Consider the following 19,808-nt stretch of genomic DNA (forward strand, 5'->3'; position numbering starts at 1 on the left):
CACACAGCCCATACCTGCTCCGTCAACATTTGGCTTTATAAAAGTGTAGTAAAGGTGCGGGCGGGTGTAACACTTGGCTGAAGGTGTTGCTAACGATAGGAAGAGAAAGCAAGGGAACTTTTGAGGAGTTAAAAATAGTTTACAAATCTAAAATAAAAAATACCATTCGCTTAAACTTAAACAAAGGCGAGACCTATTGCACTTGCAATGCTTGTTTTTCCCAGTGGTAAAGATTGAGAAGCCCCCGTGTCCTTCATAGGATCTAACATTCTTGCAAAGGCTGGGACATGTCCTGCTGATCTCCAGGGTCCAGGGATGCTCTCCTGGCTCTTGAGCATCACCAGCTGTCATTTGATGTCAGTGCGTTAGTCCCGCCTCCCTCCGAACGACGGCTCGGATTGGTTCAGAGCTCGCAAACACAGTTCTTTATTCGCCTGTCAGATAACAGATTTTGGAGAGGGTCTTCGAATGACGCCGAAATAGAACGTGCTTTCTAACGTCGGCATTGATAAGACGTCACCCGTCTGCTACGAGCCCAACCCAACATGGCCGCCCAACAAGCATTTGCTGCTGGTTTTCTGAGATCCGCGAGACCCGCCCCATTTATCTAATATAGCCAATAGCACGCCGAAAAGCGCTTCAAGGGCGGGCTTTTTATTTGTCCTCCAATCAGGTGATAGAACAGAGTATGTGACCGGAAGTGTCCCATCGACCACTACACGTGAACTGCAGGCATGGCAACGAGAGGAGAGGGGCAGGTACGAGGGGTGAAGGGGCAGGTACGGGGGAGAGGGAGGGGCAGGTACGGAAGGGGGGAGGGGGCAGGTAAGGGGGAGGGGGAGGGGCAGGTACGGGGGAGGGGGGCAGGTACGAGGGGTGGAGGGGCAGGTACGGGGGAGGGGCAGGTACGGGGGAGATGGGGGCAGGTACCGGGGAGGGGGAGGGGCAGGTACGGGGGAGGGGGGGGCAGGTACGGGGGAGAGGGGGGGGCAGGTACGGGGGAGGGGGGGGCAGGTACGGGGGAGGGGGGGCAGGTACGGGGGAGGGGGAGGGGCAGGTACGGGGGAGGGGCAGGTACGAGGGGTGGAGGGGCAGGTACGGGGGGAGATGGGGGCAGGTACCGGGGAGGGGGAGGGGCAGGTACGGGGGAGGGGGAGGGGCAGGTACGGGGGAGGGGGGCAGGTACGAGGGGTGGAGGGGCAGGTACGGGGGAGGGGGAGGGGCAGGTACGGGGTGGAGGGGCAGGTACGAGGGGTGAAGGGGCAGGTACGGGGGAGAGGGAGGGGCAGGTACGGGGGAGGGGGGCAGGTACGAGGGGTGGAGGGGCAGGTACGAGGGGTGGAGGGGCAGGTACGGGGGAGGGGGGCAGGTATGAGGGGCGGAGGGGCAGGTACGAGGGGTGGAGGGGCAGGTACGGGGGAGGGGGGCAGGTACGAGGGGTGGAGGGGCAGGTACGAGGGGTGAAGGGGCAGGTACGGGGGAGGGGGGCAGGTACGAGGGGTGGAGGGGCAGGTACGAGGGGTGAAGGGGCAGGTACGGGGGAGGGGGCAGGTACGAGGGGTGGAGGGGCAGGTACGAGGGGTGAAGGGGCAGGTACGGGGGAGGGGGGCAGGTACGGAGGAGGGGGCAGGTACGAGGGGTGGAGGGGCAGGTACGAGGGGTGGAGGGGCAGGTACGGGGGAGAGGGAGGGGCAGGTACGGAAGGGGGGAGGGGGCAGATACGGGTGAGGGGGGCAGGTACGGATGGGGGGAGGGGGCAGGAACGGGGGAGGGAGGGCAGGTACGGTAGGGGGGAGGGGGTATGTACGGGGGAGGGGGTGCAGGTACGGAAGGGGGGAGGGGCAGAGTGGATTTGAGGTACATGGAGGGTCGGTGGAAGGGGTGAGGATAGCTGCAACAAGGTACTCAGGCAGGTGCTGCTAGAAGAGACAAGCATTTGCAATGCAATAAGTCTCGCATTTTCAAAAGTTTAAGCTATTAGCATTTTAAATGATAATGCCTTATATTTGTGTTTTGGCTTTTAAAACATAAATAAAAAGCATTGTCATTTACATTGTCAATAGCTCAAACTTGTTAAATGTGAGACCTATTGCATTGCAAATGCTTGTTACATTTATTTCCCCCCACTGTTTGCAATCCTCAATTGACTCAGGTGAGAGTGTCAATCCTACACAGACGGTACTCAGTTCTATGGTAGGGTGTAAGGAACCACGTGATATTTAGCAAACTACAGATTAGTCTATTCACTATCACAAAATGATTGCACAGTGACACTCTACAACTGAATGGGGATAAAAGTGATTGCATTATGTTCAGTCAGAAAGTCATATCATTAGTGCAAAACATGATCCTGCCATCCCTCCACGAGCTGCAACTCACCTCAGCCTGCAAAGTAAAAGCTATCAAGGCGTGATCTTAAATGCTGATATGCCATCCCCAGAAGTGGTCAGTGCTGTCGTACTTTGCTTTTTACAGCTATAGTTATTGAAAAAGATAATTTTCCATCTTTCTCAAACTACGGGCCCTAATATCAGTGTAGCGATAAAGAACCGCCTGAACCTAGTTTATATTCTATAGCTAATAAATTCATTCACAAGCTTCTGATTACACAACATGCCACGGTGTAACGGACTTGTGGCTTTAAAATTAGAGATGGGGTGTGCCGGATAACACTAACATTGCTGTCCGTAACCTCATTGCATTCACAGTCAACCACCCACACAGTTACAATATGTAGGTTCACAGTAGAGACAGTGAAAGGGGAATGGGATGAGAAAGAAAACAGACACACTGGACATCATCATTCTCCTTGGCATTAGCCACTATGGGTTGGACTAGGTATCTAATGACAAGACCACCATTTAGAACATGTCTAGGACAGCATATCACCCATCTCTTCTTGAAGCTCTGATACAGGTTCGGAAGATATCTAGATTACAGAGTCTCTGTGCTAAAATGGGATTTTTGTAACTCTGGGGAAACAGGAACCCTAATAACATCTTTATTATAATCATTATACAACCTTAGCCTTAACCTCACTCTCCCTATAGGAGGGCTACTACTCTCTAATCTTGAGTTCTCCTCTTTGCTGTTGTGGTATGTACTCGAGATTGCCTTTGGCAAACAGTAATACAATAAACACTTATCAATCCTATGGAGTTCACAGTGAACACTAACTAACTCCTTTCCTAAACATCACTGAGTGAATATTTGAATAGTCTTTTGAAAATAAGAAACATCCTTTTTATTGGTTCATGTAAAAGGATCCAATAATGCTTGACAGATAGTTCTATACTACTTCAGGAGAGTTCATAATTGTCAAGCAAATGGAAATATGTGACAATTGACTTATTGTCCATCCCTTACTTTCTTGGCGTCAGTTTGTATCTAGAAAATACCCAAACAGTATGCCGGGGTAGTCGTAATTTCTGTCATTTCATGTCACACTCTGTACACAATATGACCGAGATTATGCTACGTCACAAAACTGGAACATTGGTGTGGTAAGAATCCTATTGTACGAGCACAGGAACAATGATAATGAGCAGAGCAAGAATAGCTGTTGTTTGCCTAATTTATGATGTTATGCTTTTGAATTAGTGTAAAACGTGTCCTATCTAACAAAACAGATGCAAATATTTTGCACTTGAATAACAGCTCAAAATCCCAAACCGGCATGTTGCATAATAATGCGTAATTTTGCATAGCTTTTAAAGGCATTTTCATGATTTTAGCAAAGGAAAGTATGTGAGTTTGACCCAGGCGAACTATTGGGCAATGAAGAAGTTGCCTTCTTGTGAGTTGCAGCATAATCAGAGGATCTGCCCTGCGCCGCCTGGAAAGACAAGTGGGGCCCGGCCTGCATGCGCCTGAGCCAAGCCGGCAGGCACTATCGGAGTGCTGCCTCTCTGAGCTTTGCAGGTGGGCCGTGAGCTGCTGTGGCAGTGGGCACTTACCGCGGAGGCGGGCTGACCGGGCCTGGTCGCCCACCCCCGGCCTCAGCTCAGATTCCACAATCCAGTCATGACTCATCGCGGACAGCAGATTTGTTCTGTTTGTTAAACTTTTTGCAGTGCTTTGAAGGGAAGCGCTGCAAAAAGTATAAAGATCAGAAGAAATCTGCAGTGGAGGGGAGTCGCTGGGCCCCGTACCAGGCAGGATTCCATTCCATTGCCCACCTCTCTGAGCCTCTCCACTTCCGGACGAGCGGCACCACCAGGGCAGCGGGCTGGGGCTCGCGTTTTAGACCGGACCAGCACAACTCTGGCTGCCTGGCTGCTTCGGACATATGACACTCACCGGCTGCAGCAGAAGACAGGACGAGGCTAGTAGTAACCAGTCTCGTTTAATTATCGTAGCGTGGCGGCCGCACCTGGAGTCGGTACTACTTCAATTAAGTCACGCGCACTTTGAATTATAATGCACATGACTGTGGCACCAGCGCCGCCCCCACCACCCTAACAAGCACCGCCTCTCCCCTACCTGCTCCACCGCCGAGGAAACAGGATACTGAATCCCGCCCCTCCAGGACTCCCTGACCTGCCTCATGGTTGCCAAGGCAATATTTCTGAAAATATTGTCGTGCTACCGTAAGGCAGGTCATGGAGTCCTCGAGAGGCGGGATCCAGAGCAGACAAATCTGCTAAACAGGAGCTTTTTCCAATGGCAGGCCTCCATTTCGCGAGGCCTGCCAATGGAGGCTTCGACCTAATAATCAAGGAAAAGGGACGAGGGGCAACTAGCGGGGGAAAGGGGCAGTTCATAGAGGAGAAACTAATAGAGTAAACTAATGTGGGAGACGGGGAATGTCTTACTAATCTGGGACAGGGCATCTAACGAGGGTGAGAGGCAGCTGGGTTTATTAATGGGTAACGAGGAAGAGAGGAGATACATGGAGGGGAGAGGAGACTGATCTTACTAAATGGGAGAGGAGAATGATCTTACTAAATGGGAGAGGAGACTGATCTTACTAAATGGGAGAGGAGACTGATCTTACTAAATGGGAGAGGAGACTGATCTTACTAAATGGGAGAGGAAACTAATCTTACTAAATGGGAGAGGAAACTAATCTTACTAAATGGGAGAGGAGACTAATTTTACTAAATGGGAGAGTAGACTAATTTTACTAAATGGGAGAGGAGACTAATCTTACTAATGGGAGAGGAAACTGATTTTACACATGGAGGGGAGATGAGACTAATCTTACTAAATGGGAGAGGAAACTAATCTTACTAAATTGAAGAGGAGTTTAATCTTACTAAATGGGAGAGGAGACTGATCTTACTAAATGGGAGAGGAGACTGATCTTACACATGGAGTGGAGACAAAACTGATCTTACGCATGGAGGGGAGAGGAGACTAATCTTACTAAATGGGAGAGGAGAGTAATCTTACTAAATGGGAGAAGAGACTGATCTTACTAATGGGAGAGGAAACTGATTTTACACATGGAGGGGAGAGGAGACTAATCTTACTAAATGGGAGAGGAGACTGATCTTACTAAATGGGAGAGGAGACTGATCTTACACATGGAGGGGAGACGAAACTGATCTTACACATGGATGGGAGAGGAGACTAATCTTACTAAATGGGAGAGGAAACTAATCTTACTAAATGGGAGAGGAGACTAATCTTACTAAATGGGAGAGGAGACTGATCTTACTACTGGGAGAGGAAACTGATCTTACACATGGAGGGGAGAGGAGACTAATCTTACTAATGGGAGAGGAGACTAATCTTACTAATGGGAGAGGAGACTGATCTTACTAATGGGAGAGGAGACTGATCTTACTAATGGGAGAGGAGACTGATCTTACTAAATGGGAGAGGAGACTAATCTTACTAAATGGGAGAGGAGACTGATCTTACTAATGGGAGAGGAAACTGATCTTACACATGGAGTGGAGAGGAGACTAATCTTACTAAATGGGAGAGGAAACTAATCATACTAAATTGGAGAGGAGTTTAATCTTACTAAATGGGAGAGGAGACTAATCTTACTAAATGGGAGAGGAGACTGATCTTACACATGGAGGGAAGACGAAACTGATCTTACACATGGATGAGAGAGGAGACTCATCTTACTAAATGGGAGAGGAAACTAATCTTACTAAATGGGAGAGGAGACTAATCTTACTAAATTGGAGAGGAGACTAATCTTACTAAATGGGAGAGGAGACTGATCTTACTACTGGGAGAGGAAACTGATCTTACACATGGAGGGGAGAGGAGACTAATCTTACTAAATTGGAGAGGAGACTAATCTTACTAAATGGGAGAGGAGACTGATCTTACACATGGAGGGGAGAGGAGACCTGGAGGGGAGAGGAGACTAATCTTACTAAATGGGAGAGGAGACTGATCTTACTAATGGGAGAGGAAACTGATATTACATATGGAGGGGAGATGAGACTAATCTTACTAAATGGGAGAGGAGACTGATCTTACTAATGGGAGAGGAAACTGGTTTTACACATGGAGGGGAGATGAGACTAATCTTACTAAATGGGAGAGGAGACTGATCTTACTAATGGGAGAGGAAACTGATTTTACACATGGAGGGGAGATGAGACTAATCTTACTAAATGGGAGAGGAGACTAATCTTACTAAATGGGAGAGGAGACTGATCTTACACATGGAGGGGAGAGGAGACATCGTAATGGGAGAGGAGACTGATCTTACTAAATGGGAGAGGAGACTGATCTTACACATGGAGGGGAGAGGAGACTAATCTTACTAAATGGAAGAGGAGACTAATCTTACTAAATGGGAGAGGAGACTGATCTTACTAAATGGGAGAGGAGACTAATCTTACTAAATGGGAGAGGAGACTGATCTTACTAAATGGGAGAGGAGACTAATCTTACTAAATGGGAGAGGAGACTGATCTTACTAAATGGGAGAGGAGACTAATCTTACTAAATGGGAGAGGAGACTGATCTTACTAATGGGAGAGGAGACTAATCTTACTAAATGGGAGAGGAAACTAATCTTACTAATGGGAGAGGAGACTGATCTTACACATGGAGGGAGAGGACATTAATGAGGGAGAGGCGACTGATGTTACTATTGGGGAGAGAGAACATTAATGGAGGATAGGAGACTGATTGTAGTAATGGGGAGGGAAGACGAGAAGTGTTACGTTCTATACCACTGCCAGTGGTGGTGGTCAGCCTGAAGAAGTGAATGGATTCTGTGCATCAGTTAGAAATGATGGTGCAGGCCACGGGTGCATGAGGAAGCGTGGGACGCAGTGCAGTGGGAGGGAGGGTTTCTAGACCCTAGGGCCCAACAGTTAATGTACGTACTGAAGGCCCCCCTTAGCCACTCTGCCTTCATCTGGACCCCAAGATACAGAGAGGGCCACTTGACCTGCTGTGGACCCAGAGGCCCATGGGGGTGCTCGGGTTGGAAGATGGATGGTGCGTAGGGCAGCCTTAGAGATTGGAAGTGTGAGGAGCATCTCAGTGGAAGGGAGGTGGAGGGCAGATGAAGGAGGGGTTACAGGCTCTAAGGTCCAACAGTAAAGTCACCCCCTTAGCCTCTTTGACTTCATCTCGACACCAAGGAGGCAGGGATGGCAGAGAGGGGCACTTGAGCCGCGGTATGCCTATGGGACCATGGGGGAAGGGGCACTGACCGTAGGATGATGCATTGGGCAGTAAGGCGACCTTTGAGATTGGAAGTGTGGGGAGCGGTTCAGTGGAAGGGAGACGGAGGGGATCTAAGCTGTAAGGGCCCAACACTAAAGTCGCCTGTGGAAGTCATCCTTAGCCTCTATGTCTTGAGATGGACACCAAGTTGTAGTGTAGGCATTTAGGCCCATGGAAGGCGCTTGCGTTGGCAGGCGGATGGTACATCGAGTAGGAGGGCAGCCTTTGAGATTGGAGGGGAGCTGGGCTGCAGCAGGGCCAACTGCAGGTTAAGCTGTAAACTCAAGATGCAGTCTGCCTCTTTGGGGTACAGACCCAATGGAGTTCACCGCAGCAACAAATGCAGATTGAGCGCACAAGGTCATGTCATTTAACTACCCAGGTCCACAGCCCACGTTACGCAGATGGAACAACGAGTGTTAAAGATACCAGCAGGTTTGCTCACAGAGATTATCATACATGACAGGTGTGCTCAGCTGTCCAGTGCTCACCTGAAAGCTCTATTTGACATGTCCAGAGTTTCAATCAATGCCTTGCAGTGTAATCCCAGCAGGCCGCCTTTTAGTCATTGATGCAAGCCACGGAGGGGTGAGGTACTGGAGGTGGAGCAGTTAGGCGTGGTGGTGGTAGCGAATGTGGGGAGAGGTGTGTAATGGGGAAGAGGAGCCAGGGCTTGGTAAAAAAGAGTAGGTAATGGAGGTGGTAGGGTAGGTCATGGGAGAAGACGGGGGTTCCAACAGAGCATGTAATGAATGTTGTTAGGAGGCCAGGAAGCGGAGGGACGGATGATGGGTGTTGGACAGGCCACATGACGGGCCGCTCTCCCCCGGCTCGACCAAGCCCGAGCCAGTCACACAAGCACCACACCCCACCATTGCACGTCCTACGTCCCCTCAGGGACACCTGCCCTCGAGTATGATAACCTCGTGGGTCCGATCCACTGCCGACCCATGCGCCCAGCCAGGGCCGCCATCTTGGACACTTCGCCACGAGGCCGCCTGGCCCCCGATCGACCTCAACCCTGGGCCTAGCCCGGCCTCAGACATTCCGGCACCACCCTCCACCCAGGAGGTGAGCGAGCTACTTGGCCAGTCAATGGGAGAAAGAGGTGTCGATGGTTCTCCCCCGGCCAGTGCCGCTCGCCCATCGCCTCCCCGGGCGCTGGCTCCACCCCCCTGCTGGGTGTCTGGACTCCCTCATCCCGGACCTCCCGACCTCCAAGTGCGAGGGTCCGGACATCAAAGCACGCCAGCCCTATAACTGGGGCAGCTCCAGAGCAGGAAGGCAGTTGTATCTTGGAGTCGAGAGACGAAAGAAGAACTCATCCTGGTCGGCCTACTGGCGCTGCCGTAGCCCTGTCCTGTGCACCATCATCCTGCCTGTTGGCGCTGCCACAGCCGTCGTAACCTTCATCCTTCACCGTCGTCCGGATCTGCTGGCGAGGCCGCGGACCGTTGTAACCGTCATCTGCATCGGGACCTGCTTGGCTTCTCCACGGCCCGTCGACCATCCTTCATCCATCTCGGGACCTGCTTGGCTTCTCCACGGCCCGTCGACCATCCTTCATCCCTCTCGGGACCTGCTTGGCTCCTCCACGGCCCGATCAGCAAACACGCCGAGCTCGAGGATTGAGAGCTATTGAACTCATTGGTAACTAAGACTGTCCCGCTACCCTTTTCCTCATCCAGAGATCAGAACCGAGGGGACCCCTGAGTCCAGACCTCCTTGTATGATATCAACGTAACCTAAGAATTGCATATAAAATCTCGTTAACCTTCAATCTTGTGTGGTGTCCGTCTGTGGGGGGGAAGTTACTTATCTGTACAGTCGTTGGAGTCGGCTCTCCCTGGAGACCTCTCCCCGTAAACTCGGCCGACCCTCCCGGTCCGTCTAACATTGGTGGCCAGCGGCGCGATCCGAATCACCGCATAACGTACAGAGAGTAGCTCACCCCACAACGAACAACAATGTCGACTAAAGAGAGCGGAGCAACTGAGAGGTTCCAAATGGAAAAACTAGAGGAATACAGCCATCGTGAACTAAAGCAGTTCTGCATCGAACTAGGTATCGCTACCACCGGACTAAGTACCAAGGACGATTTTAAGCATGCCCTAGAATCTTGGGCAGAGACCGGGGATGTCGAAGCCCCTGAGCAAAACACCGCGAAAAAGACCAACACGGCCCCTGAAGAGCAAAGAACGGGTCTCTCGCAAGACGAGATCCAAGAAAGAGAAAAAGGCCGACTACACGAACTCGAAATGGCCCGACTCAAGATGGACATAGAACTCAAATTGGCCGAGCAAAAAATAAACTTAGAGCACCTTCGCCTCCGAGAAGAAAGAGAGGAAAAACAGAGGCAAAGGGAGCTCGAGGAGAAAAGACTAACGTACGAGCACGAGCGGAACCTAGCCGAGATCAACCTGCGCAAACAGAATAAAGAGTTAGGGGTGCCCGACAGACCGTCCACCCCAGGGACCACGGACAAAAAAGTGCACATCCCCAAGGATGTGGTCCGAGAATATTTTCGAGAAGACGACATCCAGCAATGGTTTAAGGCATATGAAATCGCGATGACTGCGCACCGGATCGATAGAGCCGACTGGGGAGCCGGCCTATGGGGCAAATTCCTCAATGAGGGCCGCGATACTCTGTTACAGCTCCCAGACCACCAGATGACCTCCTACGACCATATGAAAGCGGCCCTCCTCACTCGCTATGGCCTCACGCCCGAGATGTACCGGCAGAGGTTCCGAGACTGCACACGCATTCCAGGTACCACTTGGGTGGACTATGTAACGTACTTTAGCCGAGCCTTCGAAGGCTGGATCAGAGGGAACAACGTCACGACCTACGAGCAGTTGTTCAATCTGATGGTATGGGAGCATCTGTCCAACAATTGCTTCATTGAACTACGCCAACACCTCCTCGACAGCAAGTTAACCGATCCCCGGCAGCTCGCAGCTGAAGCTGACCGGTGGGAGATCACCCGAGTGGGCCGGAATGGGTCCTACGAGCAGAACAGGAACAACAATGGTCACCACCGATCCAGAGGAGGAGGAGGGGGCCAAGGACGAGGAAGAGACATCACTCCGGCCGCCCCCACTGCCAGCACCACCCCCCCGGCCAACCGGGGCAGCACCCCGGCGCGACCGGGATACAGAGCCAATGTTACATGTCACCGATGCCAACGAGTCGGCCACTATGCAAACGACCCAAGCTGCCCGCAGTATCAGAGTCCAAGACCCCGCCAGGTGGCCGCCGCGGCACTAGGGGAAGAACAGATCTCCGAGGAACAAGAAACAGACGAGCAAGAGTATCAAGAGTGGGAGCCAGCCGCCATGACTCTCGCGTGCTTAGGGGGCAGAGACATGGTCCCGCGGGTCCCCCTACCCGCTAACACCCAGAAGTACAGCCAATGGGTGAGCATCAATGGACAACGGGCCGAAGCCCTTCGAGACACCGGGGCCAGTGTGACAGCCGTCCGCTGTCATCTGGTGACCCCAGAACAATATCTACCGAACATTCTCTGCCCTGTGCGATCAGCCGACAACTCGGAGAGTCTGTGTCGGATGGCCCGCGTCCCCTTTGAGTGGGGAGGGGTCTCCGGCATGTTAAGGGTAACGGTCCGAGACGACGCCCCCGTGGACTGCCTCCTCGGAAATGACCTGGAAAGCTCCCCGTGGGCAGCCGTGGAGCGAAAAGCACACTTGGGGATGTTGGGCGTCCCAGACTGGGCGTGCGTCACCACCCGGTCCATGGCCGTCCGTGCCAACAATCACCCGGAAGAACCAGAATGGCCGGCGCCTCCGCCTCCGGTCGCCCCCGCCGAGACCCCCGACCAGGGCATCCCCCTCGAACTTGCTCAACCTTCCGACCTTGCTAATCTTGACCAGTGGGCTCAAGAAGGGGGACCCACACAAGAACAATTTCGTCAGGAGCAGAAGACCTGTCCCTCCCTTGAGGGACTCCGACAACAAGCGCTCGCCCAAAGCGCAGGGGATACCTCCGGAACTCATTGGGTCTACTGGGACAATGACCTATTGTACAGCGAGCAACGAATCGCCGAGCTGGGGGCCAACCGAGTACTAGTGGTGCCACTCCGCTTTAGAGACTTCCTGCTAAATCTGTCCCACGATGTCCCCCTGGCAGGGCACCTGGGACAAGATAAAACCTACAGCCGCCTAGTGACCCACTTCTTCTGGCCAAAAATGAGAAACGATGTGCACCAGCATTGCCGATCTTGCCCCACGTGCCAAGCCAGTGGGAAGAGCGGCCGCAAGTTAAAGGCCCCCCTGCAACCCTTTCCCGTGGTCACGACCCCATTTGAGAGGGTCGGAATAGACATTGTGGGACCCCTAGACCCACGTACAAGACAAGGCCATCGCTTCATCCTAGTACTAGTGGACCACGCCACCCGCTACCCTGAGGCTATTCCTCTCCGGACCGTCACAGCCCCAGTGGTCGGCAGGGCCCTGATGGGGATCTTCTCCCGTGTGGGGTTCCCCCGAGAAGTCGTCAGTGACAGAGGCACGAACTTTATTTCCAAATATATGAAGTCCCTCTGGCAACAGTGTGGGGTCACCTACCGCTTCACGACCCCCTATCACCCCCAAGGAAACGGACTTGTTGAGCGGTTCAATCGCACACTAAAAGGGATGATCGGGGGATTGGAAGAACCCCTCCGTCGCCAGTGGGACGTGCTGCTGCCGTGCCTCCTCTTCGCCTACCGGGAGGTCCCACAGAAGTCCCTAGGCTTCAGCCCATTCGAGCTGCTCTATGGGCACCCAGTACGGGGGCCACTCAGCCTGATCAAAGAAGGCTGGGAGATGCCTCCGGCCAAGAGTCCTCCAGATGTCTTCCGGTACCTCCTCACCCTCCGCAACCAGTCCCAGCGGTTCCGAGACCTAGCAAAAGCCAACCTAGAGGCCAGTCAAGAGGACATGAAGAAATGGTATGACCAGAACGCCTCATCTATTGAATTCGAGCCGGGGCAACAGGTCTGGGTAATGTCCCCCACAGAACCGTGCGCTCTCCAAGACAAATGGACGGGACCCTTCAAGGTAATCGAGCGCAAGGGTCCTGCCACCTATCTGATCGATATGGAGTCCGCCCGGAATCCGCTCCGAGTCCTCCACACCAACAGACTGAAACCCCACTTTGCACGAACAGAACTCAGCCTCTTGATGGCCACAGACAACGGGGTTGAAGACGACTCCGAGCCTCTCCCTGACCTTTTGCGGACCCAGGAGCAAGACGGCTCCGTGGATGGGGTCCGACTCTCGGAAACCCTCACCCAGGAACAACGCCAAGAGTGCCAAGCCCTCCTAGTCCGATTTGCCAGCCTGTTCTCCCTCACCCCAGGTGTCACTTCCTGGTGTGTGCACGATGTAGACACCGGAGACAGCCCTCCTATCCGCCACCGGGCCTACCGCGTACCTGATCGGGTACGGGCCTGCATCCAGGCGGAAGTAACTAAGATGCTCACGCTCGGGGTCATCGAGCCCTCCGACAGTCCATGGGCCAGCCCGGTCGTACTGGTCCCCAAAGCAGCCGCCCCCGGAACCACACCCGAACTCCGGTTCTGTGTCGACTACCGGGGCCTGAACGAAGTCACCAGAACGGACGCACACCCCATCCCCCGGGCAGATGAACTGGTCGACCGAATGGGCGCTGCCCGCTACCTCAGCATCTTCGATCTAACGGCAGGCTATTGGCAGATCGGCCTCACACCCCGAGCACAAGAACGTTCTGCCTTCTCCACCCCCGATGGCCACTATCATTTCACGGTCATGCCCTTCGGCATGAAAAATGCCCCAGCGACTTTCCAACGGCTCGTCAATCAGGTCCTGGCGGGGCTCGAAGAGTTCAGCGCCGCCTACCTGGACGACATCGCTGTGTACAGCCACCACTGGACCGAGCACCTCCACCACCTCCAAGCAGTGTTGCAGGCCCTTCAGCGAGCTGGCCTCACGATCAAGGCCAGCAAATGTCAAATCGGACAAGGGTCAGTGACCTACCTCGGACACCAGGTGGGAAGCGGTCTAGTGGCCCCTCTACAACTGAAAATTGCCGCCATCCAGAACTGGCAACCCCCTGTCACTCAAACTGAGGTGCGAGCCTTCCTGGGCCTCACGGGCTACTACCGAAGGTTCGTGAAAGACTATGGTACCATCGTGGGGCCCCTCACCGAACTCACGTCAAAAAATCAGCCCAAGAAGGTGAACTGGACCCCAGAGTGTCAAGCGGCCTTCGAACAGCTAAAGGCCGCCATGTGTTCCGCTCCTGTGCTCCAGGCCCCAGACTACAGCCGGGAGTTCGTCGTCCAGACGGACGCCTCCGACCAGGGCATTGGGGCGGTCCTGTCCCAGGTGAACACCGAAGGCCTTGATCAACCGGTGGCCTTCATCAGCCGGAGACTCCTACCACGGGAACAACGCTGGAGCACCATAGAGAGGGAAGCCTTCGCTGTGGTATGGGCCCTCAAGAAGCTCCGACCCTACCTTTTTGGCACCCACTTTCGGGTGCAGACTGACCACCGACCCCTGCAGTGGTTGATGCATATGCGGGGGGAAAACCCGAAACTGCTACGCTGGTCCATCTCCTTGCAAGGTATGGACTTTACCGTTGAACACCGGCCTGGATCCAACCACGCCAACGCGGATGGCCTGTCCCGGTTTTTCCGCCTCGACGAAGAGAGTCCCCAAGAGGATGGGTAACTCTCCCCGCCTTCAGCTGGGGGGGACGCATGTTGGACAGGCCACATGACGGGCCGCTCTCCCCCGGCTCGACCAAGCCCGAGCCAGTCACACAAGCACCACACCCCACCATTGCACGTCCTACGTCCCCTCAGGGACACCTGCCCTCGAGTATGATAACCTCGTGGGTCCGATCCACTGCCGACCCATGCGCCCAGCCAGGGCCGCCATCTTGGACACTTCGCCACGAGGCCGCCTGGCCCCCGATCGACCTCAACCCTGGGCCTAGCCCGGCCTCAGACATTCCGGCACCACCCTCCACCCAGGAGGTGAGCGAGCTACTTGGCCAGTCAATGGGAGAAAGAGGTGTCGATGGTTCTCCCCCGGCCAGTGCCGCTCGCCCATCGCCTCCCCGGGCGCTGGCTCCACCCCCCTGCTGGGTGTCTGGACTCCCTCATCCCGGACCTCCCGACCTCCAAGTGCGAGGGTCCGGACATCAAAGCACGCCAGCCCTATAACTGGGGCAGCTCCAGAGCAGGAAGGCAGTTGTATCTTGGAGTCGAGAGACGAAAGAAGAACTCATCCTGGTCGGCCTACTGGCGCTGCCGTAGCCCTGTCCTGTGCACCATCATCCTGCCTGTTGGCGCTGCCACAGCCGTCGTAACCTTCATCCTTCACCGTCGTCCGGATCTGCTGGCGAGGCCGCGGACCGTTGTAACCGTCATCTGCATCGGGACCTGCTTGGCTTCTCCACGGCCCGTCGACCATCCTTCATCCATCTCGGGACCTGCTTGGCTTCTCCACGGCCCGTCGACCATCCTTCATCCCTCTCGGGACCTGCTTGGCTCCTCCACGGCCCGATCAGCAAACACGCCGAGCTCGAGGATTGAGAGCTATTGAACTCATTGGTAACTAAGACTGTCCCGCTACCCTTTTCCTCATCCAGAGATCAGAACCGAGGGGACCCCTGAGTCCAGACCTCCTTGTATGATATCAACGTAACCTAAGAATTGCATATAAAATCTCGTTAACCTTCAATCTTGTGTGGTGTCCGTCTGTGGGGGGGAAGTTACTTATCTGTACAGTCGTTGGAGTCGGCTCTCCCTGGAGACCTCTCCCCGTAAACTCGGCCGACCCTCCCGGTCCGTCTAACAATGGGGCTCGAGGGGAGTCTGAATTCATGACGGTACAGATAAAAAAAGGAAGGGAGCAAGGGAGGCAGGTGAGGGATGATGGATATGGAAAGGTGATGCCTTGGAGACCCCAGTGGCTTGCAGGGGTAAAGAAGAAAATAGTAAAGACAGCATAGCAGGAGCGAACTTAGGGAAACAGGCTGGGTAGGGGACACTCTGCTGACAGAACAGAACAAAGGAGCGATTAATGAGCAAAGAATCGGGACAATTCACACGTGAGAGGTAAAAAGACCTCCCCTTTCTCAGGTCGGATACTCTTATCTTAAATCCACCCCTCGGATGCAGTGGTACTACGAGTTCTTGGCAGACCCAGTGCTCTGACCCATGTTCATGCCAGAGACCTTCCTCCTTTGGAACAGATGCCCCAAGACCCATATCCTTATGAAACAATACCTGCCTCCTTGTACTGAACCCTCTGGTCTGATACTGCCACCTACTTTCTCTTTCAGGGAGACCAGAAGACCAATTGGCGCGCCCTTACGCAGCAAAGTAAGTACAGATTTTGTTTAGACCATATACTGTGAGCAATTCTCAATAACTGCTATGGCTCGGTCATACAACTAGATACTGACTGCTGTTTAAACCTGTTGGCTGAAGTGCATAAAAAAATTATGGGGACTGTGACGTTGTACGCAAAGGGGGCGGGGTAAGTAAGCGTTTGGGGGATCAAGGTCATGGCAGAAAAACCAAAATATTCTGAAGCTTTCGTCAGCCTTTCACCTTCAGGTAACCACATATAAACTAAGACACAGCTTAAATGAAAAATAAATGCTAGTTTATCAGTGAGAAATGTAATAGTGTACATTATGAAACCTCTATTGGTTAATATACTGCACAGGTCTGTATGGTTAACGAGAGAGCCAAGGAATTGAACCCTGGTTGCTGCAATGAACACTAACGACTTGTGTATTTTTAGTGCTAGGAGGTCCCTGCCTGTCACAGAAAGTACTGTGAATCTATGTCATTATTTTAAATTTGCATTACACACAGTATAAGATAGGCTGCTACAAAAAGCACAAAAATGTTTAGTGATTCCAAATTAGATTTTAGAGAGACACAGATTGTACCTAGTGCATTTGTTTTATAACTGACCTTTAAAAGCTTCACATCAGCTGGGATCTCTCTTGCAATACCTCTCAAAAGAATACATCTGTGTTATCAGGAAGTGCCCTTTACATTTGGAGATTGCCCAATTGCTCTCATTTACATTTCTTTCAGGGCAGCGGCACCCTGGCAGGAAGGTTTGTTTAGCTTTCGGACCCTTCCTCCGTGTCACAGGACAGGAGACTCTGCCTTGCACTTCAACTGACTCATTTCAACTCTCGGAATTAATCGCCGGTTCTCTGTTCACAAAAAGTAGGGGAACTGTTTTTCTTAAATTAAAAAAGTATGGGCATGCCGTGCCCCTCTGATCCCACCCACTTCAACCACTAGATGACACTCATTGGCGTGCTACATGTGCTGCCACTCATTACTGCTGGCAGCACATCTTCAGACCAGGGTCTGATTTCGGGTTGTGTTGAACGCCTCTATTTAATGTGTTGTGTTAGTCTGTAGGAGTGAAAATGGACAAAATAAATTCCATGAATAAAATCTGAGTTGCAGTATATTATCCCATGTGATCTGTCAATGAGCCACACACGACGGACTAAGGTTAAGGTTACTAGGCAAAAAAATGATCTGCTGTCTTTCCTTGCAAGAATAAATATAAAAAACTCTTCAGCGATCCCACATACAGTGCAGCTGGTTTGTCAATAAACACTGATAACCTTAGCAGAGTTGTCCAGATCTGTGTGGTGAGTTAATCTGTCAAGCTACAAACATTTAAACCCATTTCCATTGGCCCTGTCCACACATCGGGAAGGTCAATGCCTGACTGTGGGTGTTCATGAAGGCCATGCCTGACTTCTGCCTTGGAAATAAGACTTGTGCTGGCCTGATGAGTGGGGCAGCGTCCTGGCTGCGGGTTCTCCTGAGGGCTTAGGGTGTGGGATAGCCGACTGGCTGCTGAGTTTTCAGCAAGGATTGAGTGCAATGTCATTGCTTCACCTGTAAGGCCCAAGCAGGCGTATAAATAGATTTGTGACAAATCTCTTATGCAGTGCACCAGAACAAGCGCCATTGCAGGGAACAACACTTTATGAAAGAAGCACCACTGCAGAACCAGCAGGCACGATAGAACACTATCTTTGTTTATTTCTAGTTGAAATGGCCTGGACCTGTTTCACAGACTCGTAAACGCTGTGGTGATGAGTGTTAAGTCACTGGGTAAATTAAGAATAAACAAGGGTGAGCTGTAGTTGATACTGACCAAGGCATGGAAGGCAGGCATGTTGTGTCTGAAAGCTCGGTTAAAGGGTCCCTCTTAAGAGCAACCTGTTTTTGTTTGTAATCAAGGACAATGGATCCATGTCAATGACTTCTGGAGTTGTCTGCCACTGTTGGGCTACCTCATATGATGCCGTCTGCCCTATCCAAAACATCGCTCTCCTTGTTGGTGAAGTAGTCTCTCTCTCCCTTGTAACAGTTGCTCATGTCCTGGCTGTGATAACCTGTCCCAGCAATGGTTGTGTCCTGTGTTGGTCCTCAGCTGCCCACTAGAAATGTGTCTACTTCTGATGAGCTGTAACCTAGCATTGCCATTCCTTGGTGTACCGCTCACTTGCCTGTGCTGAGCTGGTTCGTAATGCTCAGTATTAAGGCTGTGCTGCCTGCCTGCATTGAGCTGGATTTCAGATCCCTCTTGCTTCTTCTAATCTACCCTGTCTGCTTTGAGCTGATTTCCGGTCCCTCTTGCTTCTTGGGATCTGCCCTGCCTGTGTTGAGCTGGATTTCCGGTCCCTCCTGCTTCCTCTAACCTGCCCAGCTTTCGTTGGACTAGTTTACAGTCTGTCACTTCAGAGCCATTTATTGGTCATGTGCTGAACATCAGCCCATGTGGGGCTAGGTAAACTTGTTCTCATTCCTCCAATACTGCTTCCACAGGTACTGAGCGCAGCCCGACGACATTACCAGTGAACCTAAATAAGAACATCACGCTTGTGTACTTCTACCAGCCCGCAGCGATAATGCACAGCGGTAACAACTTGGGTTGGTTACAGAACTACATGTTGTAGCTGACAGGTTATCTCATTGACTGGTCTTGCGTGCTCTGCATTACAATGACCTGGTGGGTTGTCTGTGCAGCACTCCATGAGAGAGCATCGGAGAGGGCAGTAGTCTGTCTGTACATGTGACAAGCATGAAGGTGATCCCATTGGCAGTCACTCAAGCCAACTTCTTGCAGATGTTGAATGAGATCCTCCAAGACACGGAGGGATCCGTCTGAGGTGATGTCGCTGGGTATATCTGTTCTTGGTAAGATCACTTGTACTCTACCTCGAAGAGCTGCTGATCTAACCATAAACGGTACAAAAGGGGGTGGTGATGGACGGAGCATCTGAATCAATCAAACACTCACACCCAGTCAAAAGATCTGGGTTTAATCCATCACCGTTCTTTAGCCCACTCTGCCACCCCAGTTCAGACATGGCTATATGCAAATCAGTCTGACCCTGTGCCTCATGGGAACAGTCGAGCCTGAACTGCCAAGCCATGTCTTCCCTGGACCGGAAACAAGCTTCCGAGGACCGGTTTCTGGCATTCCAACCGTCTTCAGCCCGGCTTGCTTGAATCCAGTGGCAAAGTGAGCAAGGGACTCACGTTTGAGCATACCCTGCCACACTTGTGGCGGCCAAAAGCGGTACAAAAGGGGGTGGTGATGGACAGAGCATCTGAATCAATCAAACACTCACACCCAGTCAAAAGATCTGGGTTTAATCCATCACCGTTCTTTAGCCCACTCTGCCACCCCAGTTCAGACATGGCTTTATGCAAATCAGTCTGACACTGTGCCTCATGGGAACGGTCCAGCCCGAACTGCCAAGCCATGTCTTCCCTGGACCGGAAACAAGCTTCCGAGGACCGGTTTTTGGCATTCCAGCCGTCTTCAGCCCGGCTTGCTTGAATCCAGTGGCAAAGTGAGCAAGGGACTCACGTCTGAGCATACCCTGCCACGCTTATGGCGGCCAAAAGCGGTACAAAAGGATCTAGCCATAAAATCAGAAATATGTTAGCAGCGACCAGCCGGCTATCTTCTTCATATGGTGAGGACTTCTCAAGCGAATTCACAGAGAGACCTGACATCCCACCGATTCCTTGTCTGGCTGCTTTAGAAGGTTTGTTTCCCAGCAGAGCACATTAGGAGCCCCTTTACCAGAACATTGCG

The 19,808-nt window shown here is 52.4% G+C and overlaps 1 protein-coding gene across 1 annotated transcript in view; it reads left to right on the plus strand.

Annotated features, from left to right (window-relative positions):
- The first annotated feature begins 664 nt into the window (after nt 1-664).
- The window catches only part of SPOUT1 (SPOUT domain containing methyltransferase 1), a 60,560-nt gene continuing 41,416 nt past the window's right edge, over nt 665-19,808 (plus strand). The window contains exons 1-2 of the mRNA XM_086924881.1: nt 665-758; nt 15,991-16,030. Of these exons, the coding sequence (XP_086781007.1) occupies nt 735-758; nt 15,991-16,030 (64 nt within the window). The 5' untranslated portion in view covers nt 665-734. The remainder of the gene's footprint in view (nt 759-15,990; nt 16,031-19,808) is intronic.

The sequence above is a fragment of the Lissotriton vulgaris genome, chromosome 5 (assembly GCF_964263255.1).
Source record: "Lissotriton vulgaris chromosome 5, aLisVul1.2, whole genome shotgun sequence".
NCBI lineage: Eukaryota > Metazoa > Chordata > Amphibia > Caudata > Salamandridae > Lissotriton > Lissotriton vulgaris.